The 23,162-nt window shown below is 47.1% G+C and overlaps 1 protein-coding gene across 1 annotated transcript; it reads right to left on the bottom strand.

The window, feature by feature from the left end:
* Positions 1 to 12,462: 12,462 nt before the first annotated feature.
* CIMIP1 (ciliary microtubule inner protein 1) lies at positions 12,463 to 22,592 on the bottom strand. Its single transcript, XM_054467547.1, has 4 exons — positions 22,453 to 22,592; positions 19,881 to 19,962; positions 17,999 to 18,100; positions 12,463 to 12,934 (listed from the first exon to the last, which is right to left on the bottom strand). Exons 1-4 carry the CDS (start codon positions 22,518 to 22,520, stop codon positions 12,773 to 12,775), a joined length of 414 nt encoding a protein of 137 aa, XP_054323522.1. The 5' UTR covers positions 22,521 to 22,592; the 3' UTR covers positions 12,463 to 12,772.
* Positions 22,593 to 23,162: the final 570 nt, after the last annotated feature.

The following is a 23,162-nucleotide window of genomic DNA, read 5'->3' as shown; positions in this document are numbered from 1 at the left end:
CATCTTCTTTTGGCCAATCAAAAGGTCAGGCTGTACTGGAGCCCTGCCCCACGGCAGCCATTGGCTGCAGCTTCCTGGCCCCGCCTCTCAGGTGGTCTTGAGTTCTGCCCACAGTCCTGGCCCCACGGCCCCACGTGGCCCAATTCACTTGTCTGCTGCTTCCTTCCCAGCCTCTGAGTTTTAATCCCTAAAGGATTTCACAGTCCAGGGGTCCCCAAACATTTGTCTGTGCCCCACAGCAGCCTCTGCTGAAGTTTCCTCTTTTTGCAGATATATGAAGAAAATAAAGACATCACAACTTTTCCATCAAGATCTGATTTAAGGGTGAGCCTCTATTCTAGGATACCATTTCTCTACCTTCTCAGTTAAAAATGTTCTTTTTTTTTCTTTTCCTTTTTTTTTTCTTTTTTTTTGAGACAGAGTCTTGCTCTGTTGCTCAGGCTGGAGTACAGTGTCGTGATCCAGGCACACTGAAGTTTCTGCCCCCTGGGTTAAAGCAGTTCTCCAGCCTCAGCTTCCCGAGTAGCTGAACTTACAGGTGCACACCAGCACACCCAGCTAATTTTTGTATTTTTAGTAGAGACGGGATTTCGTCATGTTCAGGAGAGCTCAAACGATCCTCCCCTCTTGGCCCCCCAAAGTGTTGGGATTACAGGCGTGAGCCCACCTTGCGCGGCCCAAATGTTCTTTTATGAGATAATTGTGACAGTGAATGAGTGAGTCTAGGGGTGCTCAAGCTTCTTCTGTAAAGGCCCAAAGTAAATATTTTCAGTTTTACAGGACCCGAAGTGTCTGTTGCAACTACTCAGCACTGCTGTTGTAGCGCAGTAGTAGCCACAGACAATATACAACAAGTGACAGGCTGTGTGCTGGTAAACCCTAATTTACAAAGAGGTTTTGGGCCGACTGTGGCCGTTGGGCCATTGTTTGTCCGCTGTTGATCTAATAGATGGTAGTGGTGGATATATATTTTTAAGTGTTCTTTACTAGCAAACCCCAAAATTTAGCAATGGTAGAAGTTACTAGTCCCTGTGGTAGATATTACAAGTGCTGATGAAGATTTCCTGTCCCCTTGAAGTTAGGCAAGGTCAGGTGACTTGCTCTGGGCTATGAAATGTGAGTAGAAACAACACACGTCACCTCCAGGCCGAAGCATTTCCAGGCTGGTGTGCACTGCAAACAACAACAATATCCACCATGGCCCACACTGTCTGCCACCACACCTGTCTCTACCAGAGGTGTGCATCACAGTGTCACAATGCTTGTTCTTTCAGGGAGATGATGGTGCTGGCGGCGGGTGAAGCAGAGAGTTATGCTGAAGGATGGTTGGGGAGGTGGGTGGGGCAGAGGGAGCCGAGACTTGTGCATGGGCTGGGCTGTGAATTGAATGCTGTGGTCACTGACTTGCCTGTGAATGTGACGAGGAGCAGAGGTGTGCTGGAGTCAGTGGGTGCGGGGACGGGGCGGGGAGATGCCTGCTGGAATCGAGAGTTTCATTTTTGACATGTCAAGTCTAAGATGCCTTTTAGAGATCCAAGTGGAGAAGTCACAAAAGCAGTTGGAAATATGAGTTTATTTCAGAAATTATCCATTGGGGGCTGCTGGCTTATTGGGTTTAACTTTCATAGTATTTATTTATTTATTAAATACTGTTTATTTATTGAGACAAGGCCTTGCTCTGTTGCCCAGGCACATGCAATGGCACAATCATAGTTCACTGTAGTCTCGACCTCCCTGGGTTCAGGCGATCCTCCCACTTCAGCCTCCCAAGCAGCTGGGATTACAGGTATGCACCACCACACCCTGCTATTTTTTTGGTATTTTTTGTGGAGATGGGGTTTCACTGTGTTGCCCAGGCTGGTCTCAATCTCCTGCATTCAACTGATCCTCCCGCCTCAGCCTCCCAAAGTGTTAGGATTACAGGCATGAGCCATGGCGCCCGGCTTACTAATAATTAAAAATATTAGACATTTAAAAAACATTTTAAAATCGGGAGATTTTACATTTATAAAGTCTAAATTGTTTGGCTTCCTTTGGAAGCTGGAAAGATCTGGCTGTGCTGGCCCCTGCTTCCCCAGGCAGTGACCCAGGGAGCTGAGGGGCAGCTGCCCTCTTATCAGGACATGGGTTCTACAGTTGCCATTGTCTCTGCCACGCCCTGCAGGATCCTTGATCCTGAATTTACATGTCTGTTACCATTTATTATTTTGTTCAGGAGTCAGCTTTCCTTGTAGTAGACAGAAATCTTGACTCTTTCTCCACACCCATGTCTCTACTGAACGTTGGAAAAAAACAGTGCAAGAGAGGCATATTTTAAAGAAAGGAGAACAGCATATACTTTTTTCTTGCACTTGCTGTGTGTTGGAGGATAACCCCTGCCATAGCAGCCAGCAGATGAATTGGAACTGCTGCCTGGGAGTGCAGCTGCCACCTGGTCTCTGCACCCCCGAGATCGGGATGGGCGTGGCACCGTCTTAGTAGTTCTTTGGCTTTCGTTGGTGCAAGTATTGGCATGTGCTTTGTATTTTTGAATAATTATTTTATAAAAATGAGTAGGGAAAACAAGAAATTGCTAAAACCCGAGATAAGTAAAGGTGTCTCACACCACTGTTGTCGTAACCACGATGAATGTCATTGTACAACGTGGCGCATCCGTGGCCCATGTGGATGCTCAAGGGAGGCAAATCCAGTGGCTTCCTGTTTAGTCTTCAGATTCGGCACCTCTAAAGAACAGGTGTTGAGCTGAGACATGGCACTCACTATTACATGTAAGGCAAGGGGAATGAGGAACTTCGTAAAAATGTTTTCTCTTTATGAGAAGAGAAGTTCCCTAGTGACATATATGGGGATTGCTAGGATTTTAAACACTTAACCTTTGTACATGTTTTTAGGAAAGCATTATATTTGAGCATTGGAGGTGATTGTAATTTTACCTGTCTATCTATCTATCTATCTATCTATCTATCTATCTATCTATCTATCTAATCTATCTATCTAATCTATCTATCCATCCCTCCGTCTACTTACCTACCTACCTATCTTATTTATTTATTTATTTATTTATTTACCAGACAGGGTCTTGCTCTGTTTCCTAGGCTGGTCTCAAATTCCTGAGCTCAAACCATCCTCCTGCCTCAGCCTCTCAAAGTGTTGGGGTTACAGGCATGAGCCATTGCGCCCGGCCTGTAATTTTATTAGAATGCGATATTGTGGAGATTCTATGGGACTGTGACTGTCTCAAGGGCTCAATGACCTGACTCCATCACCAGCAGTTTCTTCCTTCTTTTAATAAATGTTGAGCACCTATTATGGGCTGGGCATTTTCTCAGACACTGTGTATGTAACGGTGAGAAAAGTCAGACGTGATACCTGGAATACCAAGTTACTAGGGGAGTCAGATATTTGTAAAAATATCACACAAAAATGCAGAAGTTTTGGGTGGCAAACTGTTACGAAGGAGTGGTATTTGTTGCTCTAATGGCGTGGAAGGTGTGGCAGGGCTGAAAAAGCCGCTCTCAGGAAGGGCTACCAGCTGCCAGCTGGAGATGAGTGGGAAGGTGGTGGTGAAAAGGAGAAGGAACTGTTGTGGGGCCTGGGATTTCATTTTACTTTACATATAAGCTCGTAAGTTAGAGTGCTACTGATTCATGGATACAGACAGAAGACACGAGACTCCTGGATCAGAGACAAAGGACATCATGGCTCACAGCACAATAAGTAGCCTGCGCTTCAGCATGTGTGTTCCCTTGCCCTCAAGTCCAATGGACGACAGGGTGGGTTTGTGTTACAGCTGAGGAATGCAGAGCTTGGGAACCAACCATTTCATAGCAAGCAGGAAGAAGGCCTGCTCTTTGTCTGGAGGGAGACATTGCCTTGTCCCTAAAGGATGCTGGCTGCAAACACAGCCCCGAAAAAGGGCCCCAGGTGAAGAACAGTCAGGGACTCGCATCCTTGGCACCCGTGGTGCATTTGCTTTTAGTTTTTTATTGCTGCTGTAATAAATTACCACAAATTCAGGGGCTTAACACAGCACCCATTGATCATCTCACAGCTCCGTGGGTCAGAAATCCAGATGGACCTTGCTGTTCTCTGCTTAGGGTCTTACTAGGCCACAATCAAGGTGTCAGCTGGCTTGACTTCTTAGCTGGAGTCTCTGGGGGAGAGCCCACTTCTCTCCCATTCAGGTGTTTGGCAGAACACAGCTCTGGTGGCTGCAGGATTGAGGCCCTGTTTCCTTGGTGGTTGTTGGCCAGGGGTGTTTCCAGCTTCCTGAGGCTGTGCTGCCTCATGAGCTCTGCTCCAGCCTCAAAGTATCAATGACAGGTCACGCCCCTCTCATGCTTCAATGTCTCTGACTTCCCTTTCTGCCACAAGCTGGAGAAAACGCTCCACTCTTAAGTGCTCATAGGGTGACACTGGGTGATTGCACTTGGATAATCCAGGCTCATCTCCCTGTCTTAAGGTCAAAGATGCCAGAGACCCTAACATAACCATGGCAATGACATATAGTCACAGTTTCCGGGGACAATGATGTGGAATCCTGGGTGTGCATTGGGGACACTTTTAGAACTCTACCTCCCACACCTGGCAAGAGGTACAGGTGTGTGAGAGATCCCTGGAGGACAAAGGTGAGCTCTGGGCAGAGGGAGCAGCCTATGCCACGTCTGTGGGTGGTTCCCTGTGAACTTGTGCGATGCTCACATGGTTATGTAGTGGCTCTGGAGTCATGCAGAGTAGGATTTGAGATCTGCCTTCACTGCTGTGTGACACTGGGCAAGTCACTTCACCTCATATAGCTTCTGTTTCTCCCCCTCAAATGGGAGCTTATACAGAATGGAGGATGCAGGGTTGCTGTGAAGGTGGAATGAGTTTAGCACAGTATCTGGCTGCTGGGAGCAGCTTGCTGGTCTGCAGAGGCAGGATGGACCACCCTCCCTGCAAAACCTTGTCCAATGCAGAGAGGGACAGGACGCACACCGAGAGGTAGGAAAAGTCGATTACTTGCATCATGAGGCTTCCTGGGGAGAGCAGACCAGACCTCCCAGCAGATTTAAAAACGCTGGAGAGTGCAAGGAAAGGAGGCTGGTTGGGGTTTTTACGGGGGCTGGGGTGGGCCTGGAGGATGGCTGGAATGGCCTCCTCATGCCAAAAGGAAGAGCACCTGGGTTTTCTTACCAGCTTCCCCAAATATGGGGCAGACGGACAGATTTAAAACGAGTCAGCAGGCAGACATCAAAAAGTACGGTCAGACTCTTTAATACACTGACATTTGGTAGAACCCAATAAATGGGAGCCATTGTTTTTGTACCCTCCTCCTCAGTGGCTGTCCAGCACCAGCCCAGGTTCAGCCCTGGCCATGCATCCCTCCTGCTGGGCACCCTACGTCCAGGCCTCTGGTGGGGCCGGCCCTTCCCCATAGCACCATGCTTCCCACGGCACAAGTGGCTCCTCCTTCACTCCTGGGTCAACACTGCCTGTGTATTCTCAAAGGACAGTTACAGTGACACATCAAGAAGCAAGATTTACTTCTTAATTAAAAGGGAGCTTTCTGAACAGTAAATCAATCAATCATAGCCATGCACAAACACTCAGACAACAGTTGCTTACACTTGTGTTTAATTTCTCAGGGGGAGCAAGCAGCTCTCTCTGGGTGCCTGGGATTCCAGGTCTGTGGCTTACCCAAGAGCCCTCATTTGAATTTCATCTAATCAGAATCATTACCCACCCATGAAGAACACAGCTTATTAACCACACGACCATCATTTAGTTTAGTCTAAAACTAAAGCCCTGTCAGGTCACCTCATAGTCATGCAATTAGGCTCAGCAAGCATAAAATCCAGAATTGTTTTAGGACCCATTTTTAAAGTTTAAGTGAATGGCCCCAGAAAGATATTAAATAATATTTTTTTCAGTGGGTATGAGAGAAGTTTAATTTATTTTGTGTTATTTTGAAGGAGCACCCAGCTTTCTCTTGAGCCCTGGCGATGGCCAGATTTAAACATGGATAGGTGCTGAAATAAATGTAGTTCACTTAATTGAAAAGCCTGCTGATGGCCTAACTCTATTGGCGGTAGAATCACGTTCATTAACAACAACAACAAGAGCAGCAGCAATAAAAGTAGCACCAGCCAGTCTTTGTTGAGCCTCTTGGCCACGCCAGATGTTTCAAGCAATATCACCAAGACCCAGGGTTTTTCTGCTCCAATTTCCTTCAGTTTGGTCTATCTGACTGCTTTCAGCTGCGAGTAACATGGCTCAGCATTGTTGAAATGATAAGGCTGTTTGTTAGATCGCAGACAGGGGGTCCCCAGGTAGGCAGAGCACCAGGGCTAGTCTAGTAACTTAAATTCAGCAAGGATTTGCATGCTTTTAACCACCTCTCTCAGCCACGCCACTCCCAGTGCCAGCCTCGTCAAAGGCTGGCTTTCTTCTTGGCTGTATCACCAGCATCTCATCTGATCTTCACCATTTCTGAAGAATCTCTTGCTTTGCTGCAAGAGATGGAACTAACATTGTGTCTGCACATCTGCCCTCTGCCAATCCCTTTCCCCATGCATCCTTCCGTCACCCCCATGGGACCCCATGTCACAGCTGGGGAAGGCAGAAGTCTGAGAAGTCCAACCACCTGCCCAAGGCCACACCCCTGGAGTGGGGAGTGTCGGGATTTGAACGCAGACCAGCCCAACTCCTGAGTCTCCTCCTCCCACCCGTTCTGCTGCCTCTCCTTTTCTGCTGATTCAAGAGAAGGCATTTCCAGCCCTCGGTGGGCCTCTACAAATAGTTTTTAGGTGATAACTTGGGACTAGGGATTGTGGATTATTTTTCTGGCTCTGTCCCCAAACTAAAAATGACAAATGTCACCTAGAAGGCTGATCCAGCTTCTGTAATTTTTTGAAACTTAAATAATTTTTACTGATACCTATGACTAAAAATCGGGTCGTCATATATTGGTGGATCATGGTCTTCTCAGTCCCTTGTCCTGGGAACATCTCCATTGAACATCTCATGCTATTGCAGGGGGCTTCATCAGAGAGAGTGAGATGGTGAGAGAGAGAGAGAGTGGTGGAGAGAGAGAGAAAGAGACAGAAAGAGAGAGGAGCAAGCTGGCAAGATGAAAGTCAGTCTTTTGTAACCTAATCTGGGAAGTGACAACCTATCACTTTTGACATATTCTATTCATAGAAAGGAATCACTACATCCCACCCACCCTCAAGGGGCAAGGACTACCCAAGGGTGTGAATATAGGAGGTGAGGATCCTGGGGCCGTCTCAGAGGCTGCCTGCCACATTAGCCAAAGTGAATTGAAGCGATCTGATAATTACAACCACACATGAGGTCGTGAAAACTTCATTTTCAGGTTCTATAGAGGGCTTGTTTTGTTAACTGTCTTTACCATGCGGCTTCCATTCCCCCTACTTTTGGGAACCACCTTCAGATTTCCATCCAGGGAGACGTCTTCCTCCGGTTTGACTTACGTGCCCTGTGTGCTGTGGCCTCCTCCATCTCAGGGGTGGAGCCAAGGACAAAGCCAATCAGTGCACTTCATTTCTTGGGCCACACTGATGGGTTCGGGAAGGGACATGTTACACAATTGGAATCAATGAGACTTTTGTTGGGAATCCTGGGAAACAGCCTCTGGGCATTCTTCCTGTTCTACTTGATGCTAAAAGCAAGAGAAGTGGGGAGCTGCTGCACCTTTGTGACCACGAGGCATGTGAAGTTCCGGTGGATGTTGCACTGCCTCCTACTGCAGAGTCACGATGCAGTGTGGGAAGGGGTCGGCTTATTTGGCCCAAGGGAGATAAAGCCATGATTTACTCAGGAGTGAGGATACGATACATTTCTGGCCAATGAGACCCTCCAGAGGAGTTGCAGGGATGAGTGGGAAACCTTTCCCTCTTTCTATTGCCAGAGGTGAACAAGAAAGCATGTAGCCTGGGCCGCTGATGGTACCCATCCTACAGCCAGGAAGAAAGCCAGCCTTTGACGAGGCTGGCACTGGGAGTGGCATGGCTGAGACAGGTGGTTAAAAGCATGCAAATCCTTGCTGAATTTAAGTTACTAGACTAGCCCTGGTGCTCTGCCTACCTGGGGACCCCCTGTCTGTGATCTAACAAACAGCCTTATCATTTCAACAATGCTGAGCCATGTTACTCGCAGCTGAAGGCAGTCAGATAGACCAAACTGAAGGAAATTGGAGCAGAAAAACCCTGGGTCTTGGTGATATTGCTTGAATCCCTGATCAAGCTGTGCCTGAAACCAGACCTATTTTTGAGTTTTCCAGTTACATGAGTCAAAACATTCCTCTTGTACTTAGACTAGGAGTTGAGTTTCTTCCTCTTACAACCAAGAGAGTCCTGATCCAAGTTCATAACTAAAGGCAGATCCGAAAGAACCAACCTTACAATATTTTCTGTTGATGGCAACATTTTATGTTCAAAATCTCTTATCAGTTTCAAATTCTAAAAAGCTCTAAAATCTATAAATATTCTTATTAGTTTGACACCAAGATTCATCTGTTGGCAGAACCTGAACCAAACTCCTATGTGGCTCCTTTGAATCTTTATTTCATTGAGTGTGGATATTCCTCAGTTTTGCTGTAAAATATTAATGGATTTCATTTCAAGGGGCTGCCTCAGACCTTGCCAGAGGGGTTATATATAATATATAGCATATGCAGTTTCTAAAATACACAAAATTGTAAATTCCCCGACAATCTGGTCCCAGGCTTTGGGTGCTGAAAACCCAGAGTCCATCATGGCAATGATACTCAGGTGTGGGTCGATGTGTAAGGGGAGAGTTATGTTTTCCAGTAATTTTATTTTTTAGTTGATCATGTCATTTTCTTCTAACTCAAATTTAAGAGTTTCTAATTTGTCTTGGGCTGAAATGTGCTTGTGATAGAATCCATTCCGAGTCTCCAACCTAACTATGTTTTGCATCATTTCAGAGATGGTTCGTTTTGACCGAGGCCCGTCTGGTGGTTCATTGCTGTGATGTATTTCGGCATCGTCGATGCAGGTTCACCAGCCTCATCTCGACCTTGGAAATGATGTGGTATTTTACAGTGTGTGGTGACATTTATGGGCCCATTTGGACACCCACAAAGAGGTTGATTTCCATAGATTAAATGTCAAGTTTGAAGCCATCCAGGGTAATTGAATCCTTGAATGTTGTCCACTTCGATTCTCAGCTGGGGCCGTTGACTGGACATTTGTGCTCTGTTACAAACTCATGAGTGCAGCCCAAATTGCTTAATGCCAAAAGGTCATTCTGTGAGTCCAGGGGGAGGGTGTCGGTAGGGAGGACCATGGCATTGGAGTTTGATACCTGCAGAAATGTTGCCTTGTTTTTATTTCTTTAAATGCAAGCACATACGTGGTTAGTTGGTGAATACATTACTGGGGACAGAAGAAAAAAAAACCCACCAGCTAAGACTGCCTAGATGTCAGTTAGTTTAAAATATCTAACCATCTATGTATTGTCAAGAGCAAAAGGCTAAAAAAAAACTTCACTGTAATGTTTTAAGTAGGAATAGTTTTAAAGGGCATTAAACACACGTACATAAACTTGGAGTGAGCTTCATTTAAATTGAAAGGTAGCAAAAAAGCATCAAATAATTTCTGAGATATTGAAAGGTATTCACCTGCTGATTGTCCAGAGAACATGCGTGTCTTCAGACTTTGGATCTGAGTGTCTTGAATTTTGTCCTCACAAGGAACTGGAGTTAAATGGATCCAACATGGGTACACCCACACCCATTTCCTCAACTGGTATGCTGTGGCCAGGAGGCGTGGGCCAGCCTCAGAGGCCTTCCTCACTGGGATTTCTGGCTTTCTGCAGGGTCAGTTGTCCACACAGTGGCATGGCTTTCTCAGCTCCACTCAGATCATTTCTACCAGAAAGATCTGCTGACTAGTCTCCCTAAAAGTCAGGGCTGTTGGTCAACATACACCGGTTAGTGAAAACCAGAGCGAAAGTTAATTCACCTCTGAGTTTCAGAAGAGTAAAAATGGACGTGTTGATTTCCTGTCCAGGCTAGGGGTCAGGACAGGTCAAGGGAACCCACATTTTGGGCTAGATTTTTGCTTCCACCTGTTGTGGGCATGCAGATGACATGGATGATGAATCCTAGATTTGTTTTGTGATCAAGAATTAGAACTAACAACAACCTGACATTGGAGGTTCATCCCCCACCAAGGTGGGTGCTGTCTCTGCTCTGGCAATGGGATGGAAATGCAGCTGAGACAGAGGTCAGTACAAAGCAATCCTGCTTTCCGGCCACTGCTTGACTGTGGTGGAGGTGTCTGATCACAAGAAGGGACAAATGTTCCTCCAAGGGCAGATGCTTTGCCTGCAGCAATGACTTGGATGCCAAAACATTAGGATTTAATAGTGACAGGCTTGGCCAAGCATTCAATTGTTTAGTCTACATCAGGCTAAACCTCTGGGTGATTAGAAACATCTTTGGAGTTCGAGGGGCCATGTGATCTGTCTGTTATAGACTCAGCCCAGGTCAAGACCAGTGACAGACACATGGTCAGAGGAGGATGTTTTCTGAGTAGGGGAGGAGAGGAGGAGGTAACATGTGTTCAAGGCTACATTCATTTCCTGGGGCTGCTATACCCAGTACCCCAAATGGGGTGGCATAAAGCAACAGAAATGTGTTCTGTCACCGTTCCAGAGTCCAGAAGTCTGAAGTCAAGGCATCGGCAGGGCCATGCTCCCTCTGAAATCTATGGGGTAGAATCCTTCCTCGCCTCTTCCTAGTTTCTTGTGGTTTGCCTGCAAATGTTGGCATTCTGTGGCTGGTAGACGCATCCCTCCCATTTCTGCCTCTGGTGTGGCATGGTGCCCTCTCCTGCATGTCTGTGTCTCCACATGACTCTGTCCCCGCTGCATGTCACTCTCTCCTCTTCTCATGAGGACACTGATCACACTGGATTAAGAGTCCACCCTTCTTCTATAAGACCTCATCTTCATCTAACTAATCACATCTGCAATGACCTTATTTCCAGGAAAGTTCACCTCCACGGGTACTGGAAGCTAGGACTTCATATCTTTCTGGGGGACACAATTCAACCAAATACCTTGCTCCCCCTTTTCTCAGAACCTAAATAGCCATGAAGTTTCTTGATGACCCTGGCTCCTGTGCCCAGCGATGTGTGTGGGCACCATACTCAGAGGTAACGACAAGGCTCCTTGAAGGGCTGTTCTCTTGGGTATCAGCTCTTCTGGGCTGGGAAGCCCATGCCAATCTAGGAGTTTCGCACTCTGGGGTTGCAGGAGGGGTGTGGGGAGACAGAACCATCTAGGTGGCTGGGAGAAGGCTTCTGCTATGTGGCTCTGTTCTCAGCACTGAGTAGTTGGTGTCTGCAGCCAGACCCTTGGAAAGAGAAAGGCTGATAGTTTTTACAGAGAACAGAGTCCCTGAATAAGAGAAGGTCTTCTGCTGGGGCTTCTGAGATTTGGGGGCTCTGAGCCCAGAGCTTGCAGGGGAGGGCCCAGATTTGATAGGAATTCTGTCCCCTGGTATTTAGTGACCCTCAAATCATGGAGTCTGTTTAGGAACATGCCAGAGGGGTGGCAGCCAGTGTTCAGGGCTTAGAGGACTTACGTTCTCAGAGGCCTTAGCGGAGGGATTCCTGGGTTGGCTCCAGCACACCCACCCATGGCTGGACAGGAAGGTGAACAGGACATGTTTGGGTGGATGGGCCTTGTCAATGGGTCCCACCCAATGGAAGTCCCCTCAGGCCCCAGTCAGCCAAATAAATGGAGGAATCCATCCCAGGAACAGTGAGGCCTGACCAACAAAGGGGAGGAAGGCCTGTGCTTCGATGGAGGGTGGGTAACTGAACACAGCCCCTCCTGCCTTGTCTACGCCGGGTCTGAAGAGCGCGCCAACCCCCTACTCCTTGGAAATGAAACACAAACCAGCTCTCACACGCTGCTGTAAACTCTGCTCTCCTACTTTTTGGGGTCCAGTTCATGCTGGCTTTTCCTTCTGGCCAGCTGGACACTCCATGCCCCCAGCCCCCATTTGTAGGAGTAGGAGAAGAGAGACAGCTAGACAGTGTTTAGAAAGAAAATGGTAACTGTGGGGTTGATGTACTCGGGGAAGGAAAATGACCTAATTGGGCAGCCTGGAGCTTTCTGTGCTGGATTGGGGGTGGCTGGGACAGGTCAGCAGCAGTGGTTTTCTTAGAGGGTTTGGGAAACCCATTTTTCTCCTGTGAATCTATGCCCAGTGGCAAATCTTGGGCTCAGTTCTGCCTTTAAAGCTGTTAACTTATTGCAAATATCTTGAGCAAGGAGAGCCAAGGGATTCTCTAAGTGTATTACTCTTCCTGAAAAACAGGCCCAGGGATATCTGGATAGAGAAACACCTGATCAACAAGTTCGTTATAAATAAGGATGGTGGTAGGTGCAATGAAAAGCTACATTGAAGGACCTAGACAAATATTTTTAAAATTGAATCACTTATTTTTTTTTTTAAAGCCCTGCGCAGAAATTCCCAAGGTATCAAAAACAAATGAGAGAAGCCTTATTCATTACATTAGCCAAGAATGGGTGTGGATGTGAACATTCTGTAAGGGAGACGCTGATGAGTTGAGAATGTCTAAGGCACACTTTGTGTTCTTTGCAACATCCCATGAGCAAGTACGCAGGGGACTGTGTCCTCGGGATTCAGGGGAGCTCTTCCTTTCCCTGGCATGGCCCTGGGTGCCTGGTGACCGACATGCAGCACCCCTGGGCAGAGCTCCATCTGGATTCAGTGCACGCCCTGCTTGGGCCAGCACAGCTCTCGCGCAAAAGCACCTTTGCAGCTTCTGATCTCATCGTCGAGCTCTAGGCACTTGTTCAGGCCTGGCACTGCAGATCTCCAGCCGATGAAGCCCTGGGTGGTCTGTGGGACTGGGGGGGACGGAAGGACCTGGAATGGAAATGCAGGGGATTTAGTGACCTTCGGCCACAGAGACACGAGCCACCCAGCATCGGCATGTGAGCCAGGGGTGGAAAAGACAGAAAAGAAAGCCAGCCTCCCTGATGTGTCCTGAAAACAAGCACATTCCAATCTGCTGGACTCAGAGGCTCTCATCTTTCCGGGAAGTGAGGAACATCAAACATGTTTCTTTATCGTGTAATGCCTAACATATTTAATTCATGACTTCCAGCAAAATAATTTTTATTTGGTAAGAAAGCAAAAAGAAAAAAAAATGCAGAAATATCAAGTGCTACAGTTTTCACTGGCTTTTATGAAATACACGGCACTGTTGTCAGATGGCATTGTGGCAGGTGCAGACCACCCTGTTTTGATGAGAAGCCTCTACGAAATGCATCTGTATATACACACACACACTCCAAACCGCGGAGGTCACAGGGATGAAAAGCAATTGAATTTAATTTTAAAAACCAAAAGGAAAATGGGCTCCTATCTGGAATGAAAAAACACAACTTCATTTGTCAATTCCTTGGACAGATTTGACATTTTTGGAAAATGAGGGTAAATGTTTAGGCAGGTTTTCCCCCTCTTTTGAAATAATCTGTTCTGCATAAGGGGATTTGAACAAAGGCAACAGTGCGGGACATTTGTTCTAGCAGAAGAACTGAGATAAAGAGGTTTAATATGCTTGGGGTTATGAGTTCACTTTTACTAATGGAACCTGCCGGTGAGGCGGTGGCAGGAGGGGATGGTCCCGAGTGGGCTGGCCGCTGCTGGTGGACGAAACCCCTTAACATATGTTCTTGATGAACTCCTAAAATTAGTCTCCTGCAAGGCTACATGTAGGGAGGGTCATCAACAAATGACAGAGGGGCCAAAGCTTCCTTGAACCAGCTACAAGCAGAATTGTTCAGAAGAGAAGCAGCTCTCAAAGCTGTTTGTCTAGCCAGGCCTTTGGGAGCACACAGACTAACTTCCAAGTCTTTATCTAACTTTTAAAAGAAATGCAGTTGAAATCCACTGTGAGACATCATGTTTCACCCAGCAGAGGGGCAAAAAGATGAAAACACCACCATTAACAAGGGCATTATAGGAGCAAGGGCGATATGGCAATTATCTTTTTTTTTTTTTTTCTTTTTTGAGATGGAGTCTTGCTCTGTCATCCAGACTAGAGTGCAATGGTGCGATCTCAATTCACTGACACCTCTGCCTCCTGGGTTCAAGTGATTCTCTTGCCTCAGCTCCTGAGTGGCTGGGATTACAGGTAAGTGCCATCATGCCCAGCTAATTTTTATATTTTGGTAGAGATGGGGTTTCACCATGTTGGCCAGGCTGGTCTCGAACTCCTGACCTCAGTTGATCCACCTGCCTCGGTGTTGGGATTATAGGCGTGAGCCACCACACCCGGCCTGGCAATTATCTTTTGAAAGTGCAGATGCAAAAAAAAAAAAAAAAAGAAAGTGCAGATGCAAACACCCTTTGACCCAATAATCTACTCTGAGGCATTCATTCTAAAATATCCTGATAGCTACACATGTACACACCCATGGTGGTGCAAGGGATGCCTTGCGGAGCTGTTTGTAATAGCAAACAATTGGACGTAAGCTGCATATCCACCCACGGAGGCTTATTCACTATGGCCCATCCACACCGTGGTGTGCCATCAATGGTTTAGAAGGACGAGATAAACTTAGAAAAGAGGTGCACAAAACTATTCAAAGTATGGTACAAGCTGTGTAATAAGAAAATGAGGCCAGAGGCCCATGGACGTCCTTGTCTATGCAAGAGTGCATGACAAATGGGTGACAGTGGCTCCAGGGGTCCACAGGGAGGGAGGCATCTCATCAGATGCCCTTTTAGGTATCAAGGTTACCTATTAAAAATAAATATATTTTTAAATGCTTTGGTCACCAATGAGAGGATGGGAAGGTGGAAGAAAGGTGGTGGAAGAAGGAAACCAGTTACCATTTTTTTTTTTTTTTTTGAGACGGAGTCTCACTCTGTCACCCAGGCTGGAGTGCAGTGGCTCGATCTCGGCTCACTGCAAGCTCCGCCTCCTGGGTTCACGTCGTTCTCCTGCCTCAGCCTCCCGAGTAGCTGGGACTACAGGCACCTGCCACCATGCCTGGCTAATTTTTTGTAGTTTTAGTAGAGATGGGGTTTCACCGTGTTAGCCAGGATGGTCTCGATCTCCTGACCTTGTGATCCGCTCGTTTCGGCCTCCCAAAGTGCTGGGATTACAGGTGTGAGCCACTGCGCCCGGCCACCATTACCATTTCTTGGGCAAGAAACGAAGTTTGGAGGGAAGCAGAGGCTGGGGACCTTTCTCGCCTGAATCAAGGTTCTTGTCCTTACCCCTGCCACCCCACAGGCTCTGTCTGGTGAGTGTGGCTTTAAGAGCTGGCCCTTGCTCCTAGACGGGAGTCTCTCACAGGAGAAAACCATGTTTTGGTTTTTCTGGTGCCTGGATGGTTCCTCCCTGTTTCCTGTCCTCCAGGAGGGGCACCTCTCTGGTATCTAGGTGGGGGCGTTTTCTTTGGAAAGAGAATAACTGTGGTTGTGCAGAGCAGGCCCAGGGGCCCTGGTGGCAGAGGGAAAGTCCAGTCTCATGGGCAGGCAAGGGATCTGTGGGGGCAGCATGTGGCTGAGGGACATTACAGACACTAAGCAGATCCCATGCCACCATATTCTTGGGATGGAGGCAGGTGGAGGCAGGGAGTTGGCAGAATTAAAGCCCAGCTCTGGAAAAATGTCCGCCCTACATCCCAGTCTCTCTTCCTCTGTTCTCCGGCCAGCCCAGTGTTCTAGGCCACAGGAGAGCGAGCTCCCTAAATGTGTGCATTTCATCTGAACTATCACCTTTGTAGGCACTAATACCAAGAAAATTACGGACCCAGAGCAAATTGCTGTGTCTACAAGGGTGTTCCTTGCAGGGTTATTCTCCCAAATCTCATGCCGGATACAACCTCAATGGCCAGGGATAGGGGGACGGTTAAATAAATTATGACAGATCCACACAGTGGGGAAAAATACAGCCATTAATATAATAGCAATTTAGAGTGCTTTTTAAAACTGCATGGAAAGATGTCCAGGTATGTTGTTAGGTGGAAAAATGAGATTACGAAGCAGCCTGTGTAGTTTGATTTGTAAACATATACCTAAAAAGTATGTGTGTGTGTGTGCAAGTGTGTATATACATATACATGAACATACATTTGAGGAATATTTGAGGGTAACATTTAAAAGCAGGGCTCTGGAATCAGACACACTTGCTGTGTGGCCAGAGAAAGGAATTCAGCTTTTTCTTAGCTTCAGCTTTCCCATCTGCAAAATGTGTCTGAGGATAATAATATCTGGGGCTGCAGTGGAAATAAGATGAGACACCCCATGTAAAGCAGTCAGTACGGTGAGTGGCTAAGAGATAATAACAGCTTGAGCTGGTGGGGTAGTTACTCTTACAGGTCAAGGGATGTGTAGGAAAACCTCTGGAAGGAGCACCCCCAAAATGTTAATCATGGGTAAGAGTCTATATGGGGGTTTTAATGATCTTATATTTTGCTGTATTTCTAAATATTTTTTAGCAGTGACTCTATATTGCTTTATATTTGGGGGAAAAACTGTCAACATAACTCAATGGAGCTCATTCATTCATTCATTCGCTGGGGCTCACAGATGCATACCCCCCAAACTCTCACTGAGTGCCAGCTACCCCATCAGACCACCAGCATGCCAGGCAAAGGGCTGCAGCTGAACTCCCCCTGCCCTGCGGCCTTCATCTTGGGTTTGCATCTGCTCTCCCCATCAGCACGCAGAACCACCTTCTCCATAGCTGGGCAGAGGGCAGAACTCCCGTCCAAAATGACAGACCCATGAGACATATGGAGCTCAACAGTTTCTAGAGGGATCTGAGCCGTGTCCGCCGTGGTGCAGGCTTCAGGTGAGAGCATCGTCTAAGTCCTCTCTTCTCTGGGTTTGGCCCGGTCACTCCTGTCCCTCTCCCCACAATCTTTTCTCCACTAGCAACGAGAGCCATCTTTCCAATAGGCAGGTCTCGCCTTTCCACGGCCCTGCTTACAACCCTCCAGCGGCTTCTGCTCTAAATTGGACTCCAATTGCAACTCCTTCTCCTAGCCTGCCCACTTCTCCACTCACATCCCTTCTCCACCCACACCTTCTCCTCCTGCCCCCATCCTCCACCCAAGCTCCCTCCACATCGCCTTGCCTTGCTGTTCCTGAAACATAGCAGCCTGTGTTCTACCTCAGGGCTTTCGTACATGCTGTTCCCTGTGCCTAGAATACTTTTCCTAGGGCTGGTGCCTGGTCATCCTTCAGTCCTCAGCTCAAAGGGCACCTTCCCGGAACACCCTGCCTTCTCTTATCCTGTGACACACCATCGGCCTGTTTCCTCCATGGTGCTAGCACAGCGTATCCAAATGCTGTTGATTTTCTTGGTTAATGTTGGTTCTCTAGACCCAGACATGTGGGCTAGGGTCTTGTCTTCTTGTTCATTACTGTTTTCCCAACCAAGCTGTTGCGCCTTAGTAATAGCTGACTGTCATCGGCACTCTCTAAACATGCTGGGCAGCCTGCTGAACCCTGACGGCACTCCCTGAAGTAGGTGCTTCAGTAACCCCCATTGTATAAGAGAGGCAGGGGAGACACAGAGAGGTCAAGCTACTTGCCCAAGACCACACAGAAGGTGAGCAGCCTATCAGCACAGGGATCTGGTGGTCTGATTCCAGAGTCCCTGCCTGGGTCTGCCCTGCCTTCCTGCCCACACCCTGGAAAATGTTTGCTGAAAGAACGCACGAAGACCCCATTTTCCTGCCTTCTCTCTGCTTCTGCAGAACAGGAGGTCATGGTGCTCGCACGCGTAGACTTTAGCCTGGCATGTTTCCCATGGCTGGGTTTGGGAAGGGCGTGGACCTGGACTCTGCACCTGGCACCGCTGTGCTCTTACCTTCAGTGCTGGCTTTGCACATCTGGAGCCATCAGTTTCCATTGGGGTTTATTTCTTACTTAGGAAAATGAGTATTTAAAAACAATGTTTCGAACCTTGATGTACTTCTTCACTGGGGTCACTGGCCGGATGCGGAAATGCTCAGGAAGCTCGATTTTGGGCTTTGGGGTGGAGAGATCTTCTTCACACTTGATCAACTGAAACAGAATCCCCAGAGATGGGAAGCCTCAGGTGAAGCTGGGGGAAGTGTCCTCCCCATTGCTTCCCTTAGAAGGCACATTTTATGGACACAGAAGTAGGGCATGGAAATGGGAGGCCGAGTCTTGTCTTAGTTACACCGTTAGGAAAGTAGGGTGGGGACCTCAATGCAGGCCTGCTGCACCCAAAGCCGAGACCCATCTCCATCCCCTCCTGCTGCTCACTGCAGCCTCCTGATTTACACCTCCTGTGGGGGAATTTGAGAAAACGTTACCAGTTATGGACTCAAATTTTAAAATGCCAAAAAGAGTTGAGTGTGGTGGCTCATGCCTGTAATCCCAACACTTTGGGAGGCCGAGGTGGGAGGATTGCTTGAGCTCAGGAGTTCAAGACCAGCCTGGGCAACTTAGCAAGACCCCATCTCTACAAAAAATACAAAAATTAGCTGGGCATGGTGGCGTGTGCCTGTGGTCCCAGCTACTTGGGAGGCCAAGGTGACAGGATGGCTTGGCCTGGAGGTGGATGCTGCAGTGAGCTGAGATCATGCCACTGCACTCCAGCCTGGGTGACAGATCCAGACCCTGTCTCAAACAACAACAAACAAACTAACAAAAAAATGCCAAAAGGTTTTCAGGACCAAACTTTAAAATATTAGAGGAGAGCCTCCACTCCCCTTTTTAATTTTTCAAGCAATATCAAGCTTTTTGAAAACCCAATTTAATTACATATAAAGAATATTAATATAGACTCCTTATGCATAGTATATTAATAAGAACTCATTCTATGCATAAAATTTCAAATTGTGGAACCCTCTAAGAATTAAAAACACCCTCATTAAGAACAGCATAATTTCAAAGCTAGTAGGGTGGGATGAATTACAAATGGGGTTTACACTGCTCTGAATCATGGATACTTTGACTGATGTGGTGTTTTAATTAATTCTGCATCTCTTGTGTTCTGTCCTGAAGTTTGAGAGGTTGCAGATTCGTGGCCACCACCCCACCAGAACCCACATAAGCATTTCATTTCTAGACTCAGAAAATTTCACGTAAACATCTGGCTTTCTCGACTCTCTTGAGTGATGGGAATATGCAGTTCGCTTTCCCATATGGTTGCACTTGGCTGGGCTCATGCTGGCTGCCTCTTTGGACAGGACCAGTGGCCTCTTTGCCTGAGTTCCCCCCGCCTTCTGATTAATTATGCTTGGCCCTGTCTCCTGTTTCTGGTCCCTGTAGACTTCTGGACTTGTGATCTTTAGGGAATACTGACAGCATTTTCCCAAGAATCCCTCATGTGTCACTTGGCCTCTAGGCCAGGCGAGGTGTCCATGGCCTTCTTGTATCTGCACCTCACAGTCGCTCAGTTAGGCAGGTGAGGACTCTCATCCCACTTTACAGATGGGAAGTCTGAGGTCAGGTGGCTGTGGTATCAGACCCACCTGCTTCTCACCTGAGTGTGGTTCTTATCACTTGTGTGAATTTGCAGGTCTTGGAGCTCAATTTCCTAATTTGTAAATTGGCATAAAACAGCACCTGTCTCTGCACCGGGGTTCTTGTCCAGATTTGATCAGCTGGTTCTGCTGAAGCACCTAGAACATACCTGGCATGTGGTCAGTGCCCAGGAATCTGTGAAAGGCAGGAACCTTCTGGTTTAGGAGTTAGTGATCTTTGCCTACAACATGCTCTTTAATTTTATTCTTGCAAATTATAGACTTTGTAATCATTCATTCTTTGAAATTATTGATTCTATAACCTCGGGGCTCATACAATTTATATTTACCTCCTCAAAAGGGGTTGTTAAAAACCCCCAGTTCTGGGGCCAGTTCTGCCGTGCTTCTGATTCAGCCTTCAGACGGTATTTCCTGAAAAAGAAAGTTCCTGAGTGCTGGGCAACACGGAAAAAGGTTCAAGGGGTCTGTGGGGGACATTTCCGTTCTCCACGAACATTGACTGGGCAGTGGTTCTGCACCAGGGACGGAGTGAGGAGCCAGACAGCGTGAGAACCTCTGATGCTGAGCACCTCCCACCAGCAAGGGAGACACGTGGCTAACGAAAGAGAGATGCTGGTTGGCTGTTACGGCTGGGAGGGAATGCCGGGTAAGGGCCAGTCTGGGGGCCGATTCTGCCTGAGGAGCCTTCTAAGTACCAGTCTTCTTATTTTGGAGGCCCTTATGACTCAAAATTTGAGGAGGTGCAAAAGTAGAGGAGGCACTCACTCCCTGCTTCCTGCAAGTGCAGAGACAGCGTCTGCATAACCTTGACATGGAGCATTTCCTAAATATTGCAGCCCAAGTACCTTACTTGCCCCACCCTAATCTGGCCTTGCTTTTGCTCCATGCTAATATTGTTTATATCTAACTACCCATGAGCTGAGTGGCATTGCAGTAGATAAGCCCACGTGCCACATTTTGCAAACATCAAATTAAACATTCAGTCATTTTGAGTTTTCTAGTTTCTTCTATTTTGGAATCAATATCAGCATATCCCTACCCCACAGTTTTGGAGACCCTGGTCAACTCTTTGCCCTGGGCAGTGAGCATCTAAGGCAGAGTCTGTTTCAGTCAAGATGTAACATAAGCCACAAACATGAGCTGCATACACAATTTTAAATGTTCTAGTAACTACAATAAAAAGAACATAAGAATAAACAGGTGACAGTCTTTTTTTTTTTTTTTTGATGGAGTTTTGCCTTTTTTTGCCCAGGATGGAGTGCAATGGCACAATCTGCCTCCTGGGTTCAAGCAATTCTCCTGCCTCAGCCTCCTGAGTAGCTGGGATTACAGGTGTGTGCCACCATGCCTGGATAATTTTGTATTTTTAGTAGAGATGGGGTTTTACCATGTTGGCCAGGCTGGTCTCAAACTCCTGACCTCGGCCTCCCAAAGTGCTGGGATTACAGGTGTGAACCACCGCACCTGGCTGACAGTCATTTAAGTAATCTTTTTTTTAAAAAATAAATCTTTGTAATTTGTTGTGCAGTTTACACTTAACGGCTGAACCCAATTTGGACCAGTTACAATTTAAGTGTTTAGTAGCTAAGGGCCCTGTTCAAAGAGGAGGGGTCATTTAGATTTGGGTCTTGAAGGATGAGCAGAAGTTTGTCTGGTGAAGAAGAGAGGAAGGGGCATTTCAGACAGAGGGAACAGATCCTGCTGTGGTAGCATCTCCTATTGGGACGCTTGGATAAAGATTTTGTAAAAAATAGTTGTGCATTTTATGCCAAATGATAAAGGTTTTCTATTTATGAGAGTGATATAAAGTTTTCCATAAAATAAATTTATCAAGTGAAAACAATTTAAAGACACATATGAAGTGACTAATATAGGTTTTACAAGGAAATGGTAAAAATTATAGAGAGGGTAGATAGGATAACTGAAGTTTAGAAGGTAAACAAATATGTTTTATTGTTACAACTTACTTGCATCTAAACCAGTAACTTCCCATATGAGTTAAACCTTCGAAGACATGCAATAATACGTAGCAGATAGCATGCCAATTAAAATATCCATGACAAATGTCTGCTAGACATACATCTTTTAGAAAATGGATCTATCTTTAAAGTTAAAATATATTACTTAAAAACCCAGGAAAATCAAGGGATTTTCATGTATTTCATTCAAATTTAACAAATGTTAGGATTTTTGCTTTCTTTTTTAAAAAAAAATTTGGCCACGTGCGGTGACTCACGCCTGCAATCCCAGCACTTTGGGAGGCTGAGGCGGGTGGATCACGACGTCAGGAGTTCAAGACATGCCTGGCTAACATGGTGAAACCCCGTTTCCACTAAAAATACAAAAAAATTAGCTGGGCATGGTGGCAGGCGCCTGTAATCCCAGCTACTCGGAAAGCTGAGGCAGAGAATTGCTTGAACCCAGGAGGCAGAGGTTGCAGTGAGCCGAGATCGTGCCACTGCACTCCAGCCTGGACGACAGAGCAAGACTCCATCTCAAAAAAAAAAAAAAATCATCAGTCTTAAAAACATGAACACGTTCTGGCTGGATGCTGAAGTTTGAAGAAAAAAAAAAAAAGAAAACAAAAAACATGAACACGTTAGTTGGATTTCAACAAGCAAATCTCTGCTGATTGTTGAAAGCCAATCTCTCACGTCTTCGTGGTGGGCCCAACAGGAGAGGGAGAAGGAGAAGGAGAAATGCGCTCCTGTCGCTCTCATGTCCCTAACATTGACCCCTTTCCTCAAGGCCCCTGACCATCCTCAGTGCACGCCCCTCGGCCCCTCCCCTCGAGTTTAGTGGTCGACCACCTCCTGGACTTGGTGGGGAAACTGAGATCCCAGATGTAGACACTTCAGGTGAGAACAGGAGCCCACCGCGTTACCCGATCCCAGGCGTTACCAGATCTCATCCTGAGCCACAAGGTTCATGCGTTCAGCCGCCGCAGTGCTGAGAGGTTTCTGCGCCATGAGGCCTGGGGGCTCCGTGCGTCCCGCAAGCTCTGGCCCTGGGCTCAGCGTCTCGCGTCTCCTGGGAGACCGGTTGCCAGGCAACGCAGGACTCGGAGGCGGAAATGGCTCTGCACCTGGCGAGGGTGGGGTCGCTGTGCTTTCTCCGCGTCGCTTGGGTCCGGGCTTGCTGCCATCCTTTGCTCATGTCTGGGCCGTTCGTCCACCTCTAGGCCCATTTGCTCATCTGCGGAAAACCTTGGGGAAACCTCCAGACCTAACACCCTAGACTTCTTTGAAAATTTAAATCCGCAGTGGAAGTATGTACACCTACAAGTGGACAGACTCTCAAGTGTACAGAGCTTAATTGAGTATGTTAAAGAGAAGTCTCGCCTGTAACCACCTCCTGGAGATTAGAAAACAAAGCATTGCCGGCCTCCCCCAGTGGCTACCAGGGTCACTGTCCTCCCTAGCTCTCATTGACTTCCCTCTGCAAAGATTAGCTTCGCCATGATTTGAACTTTGTGTGCGTGGAACCATCCAGATGTTCTCCTTTGTGTCTGCCTGCCTTTGCCCAGTGTCATGATTGAGAGAGCATCCCCGTTGCTGTGAGTGGCCCTAGCGTCCATTTCTGCTTCTGAACAGTATTTGCTGAAGGGTGTT

Source organism: Pongo pygmaeus, chromosome 21 (assembly GCF_028885625.2).
Source record: "Pongo pygmaeus isolate AG05252 chromosome 21, NHGRI_mPonPyg2-v2.0_pri, whole genome shotgun sequence".
NCBI lineage: Eukaryota > Metazoa > Chordata > Mammalia > Primates > Hominidae > Pongo > Pongo pygmaeus.
This window is presented reverse-complemented; position numbering and strand designations above follow the sequence as displayed.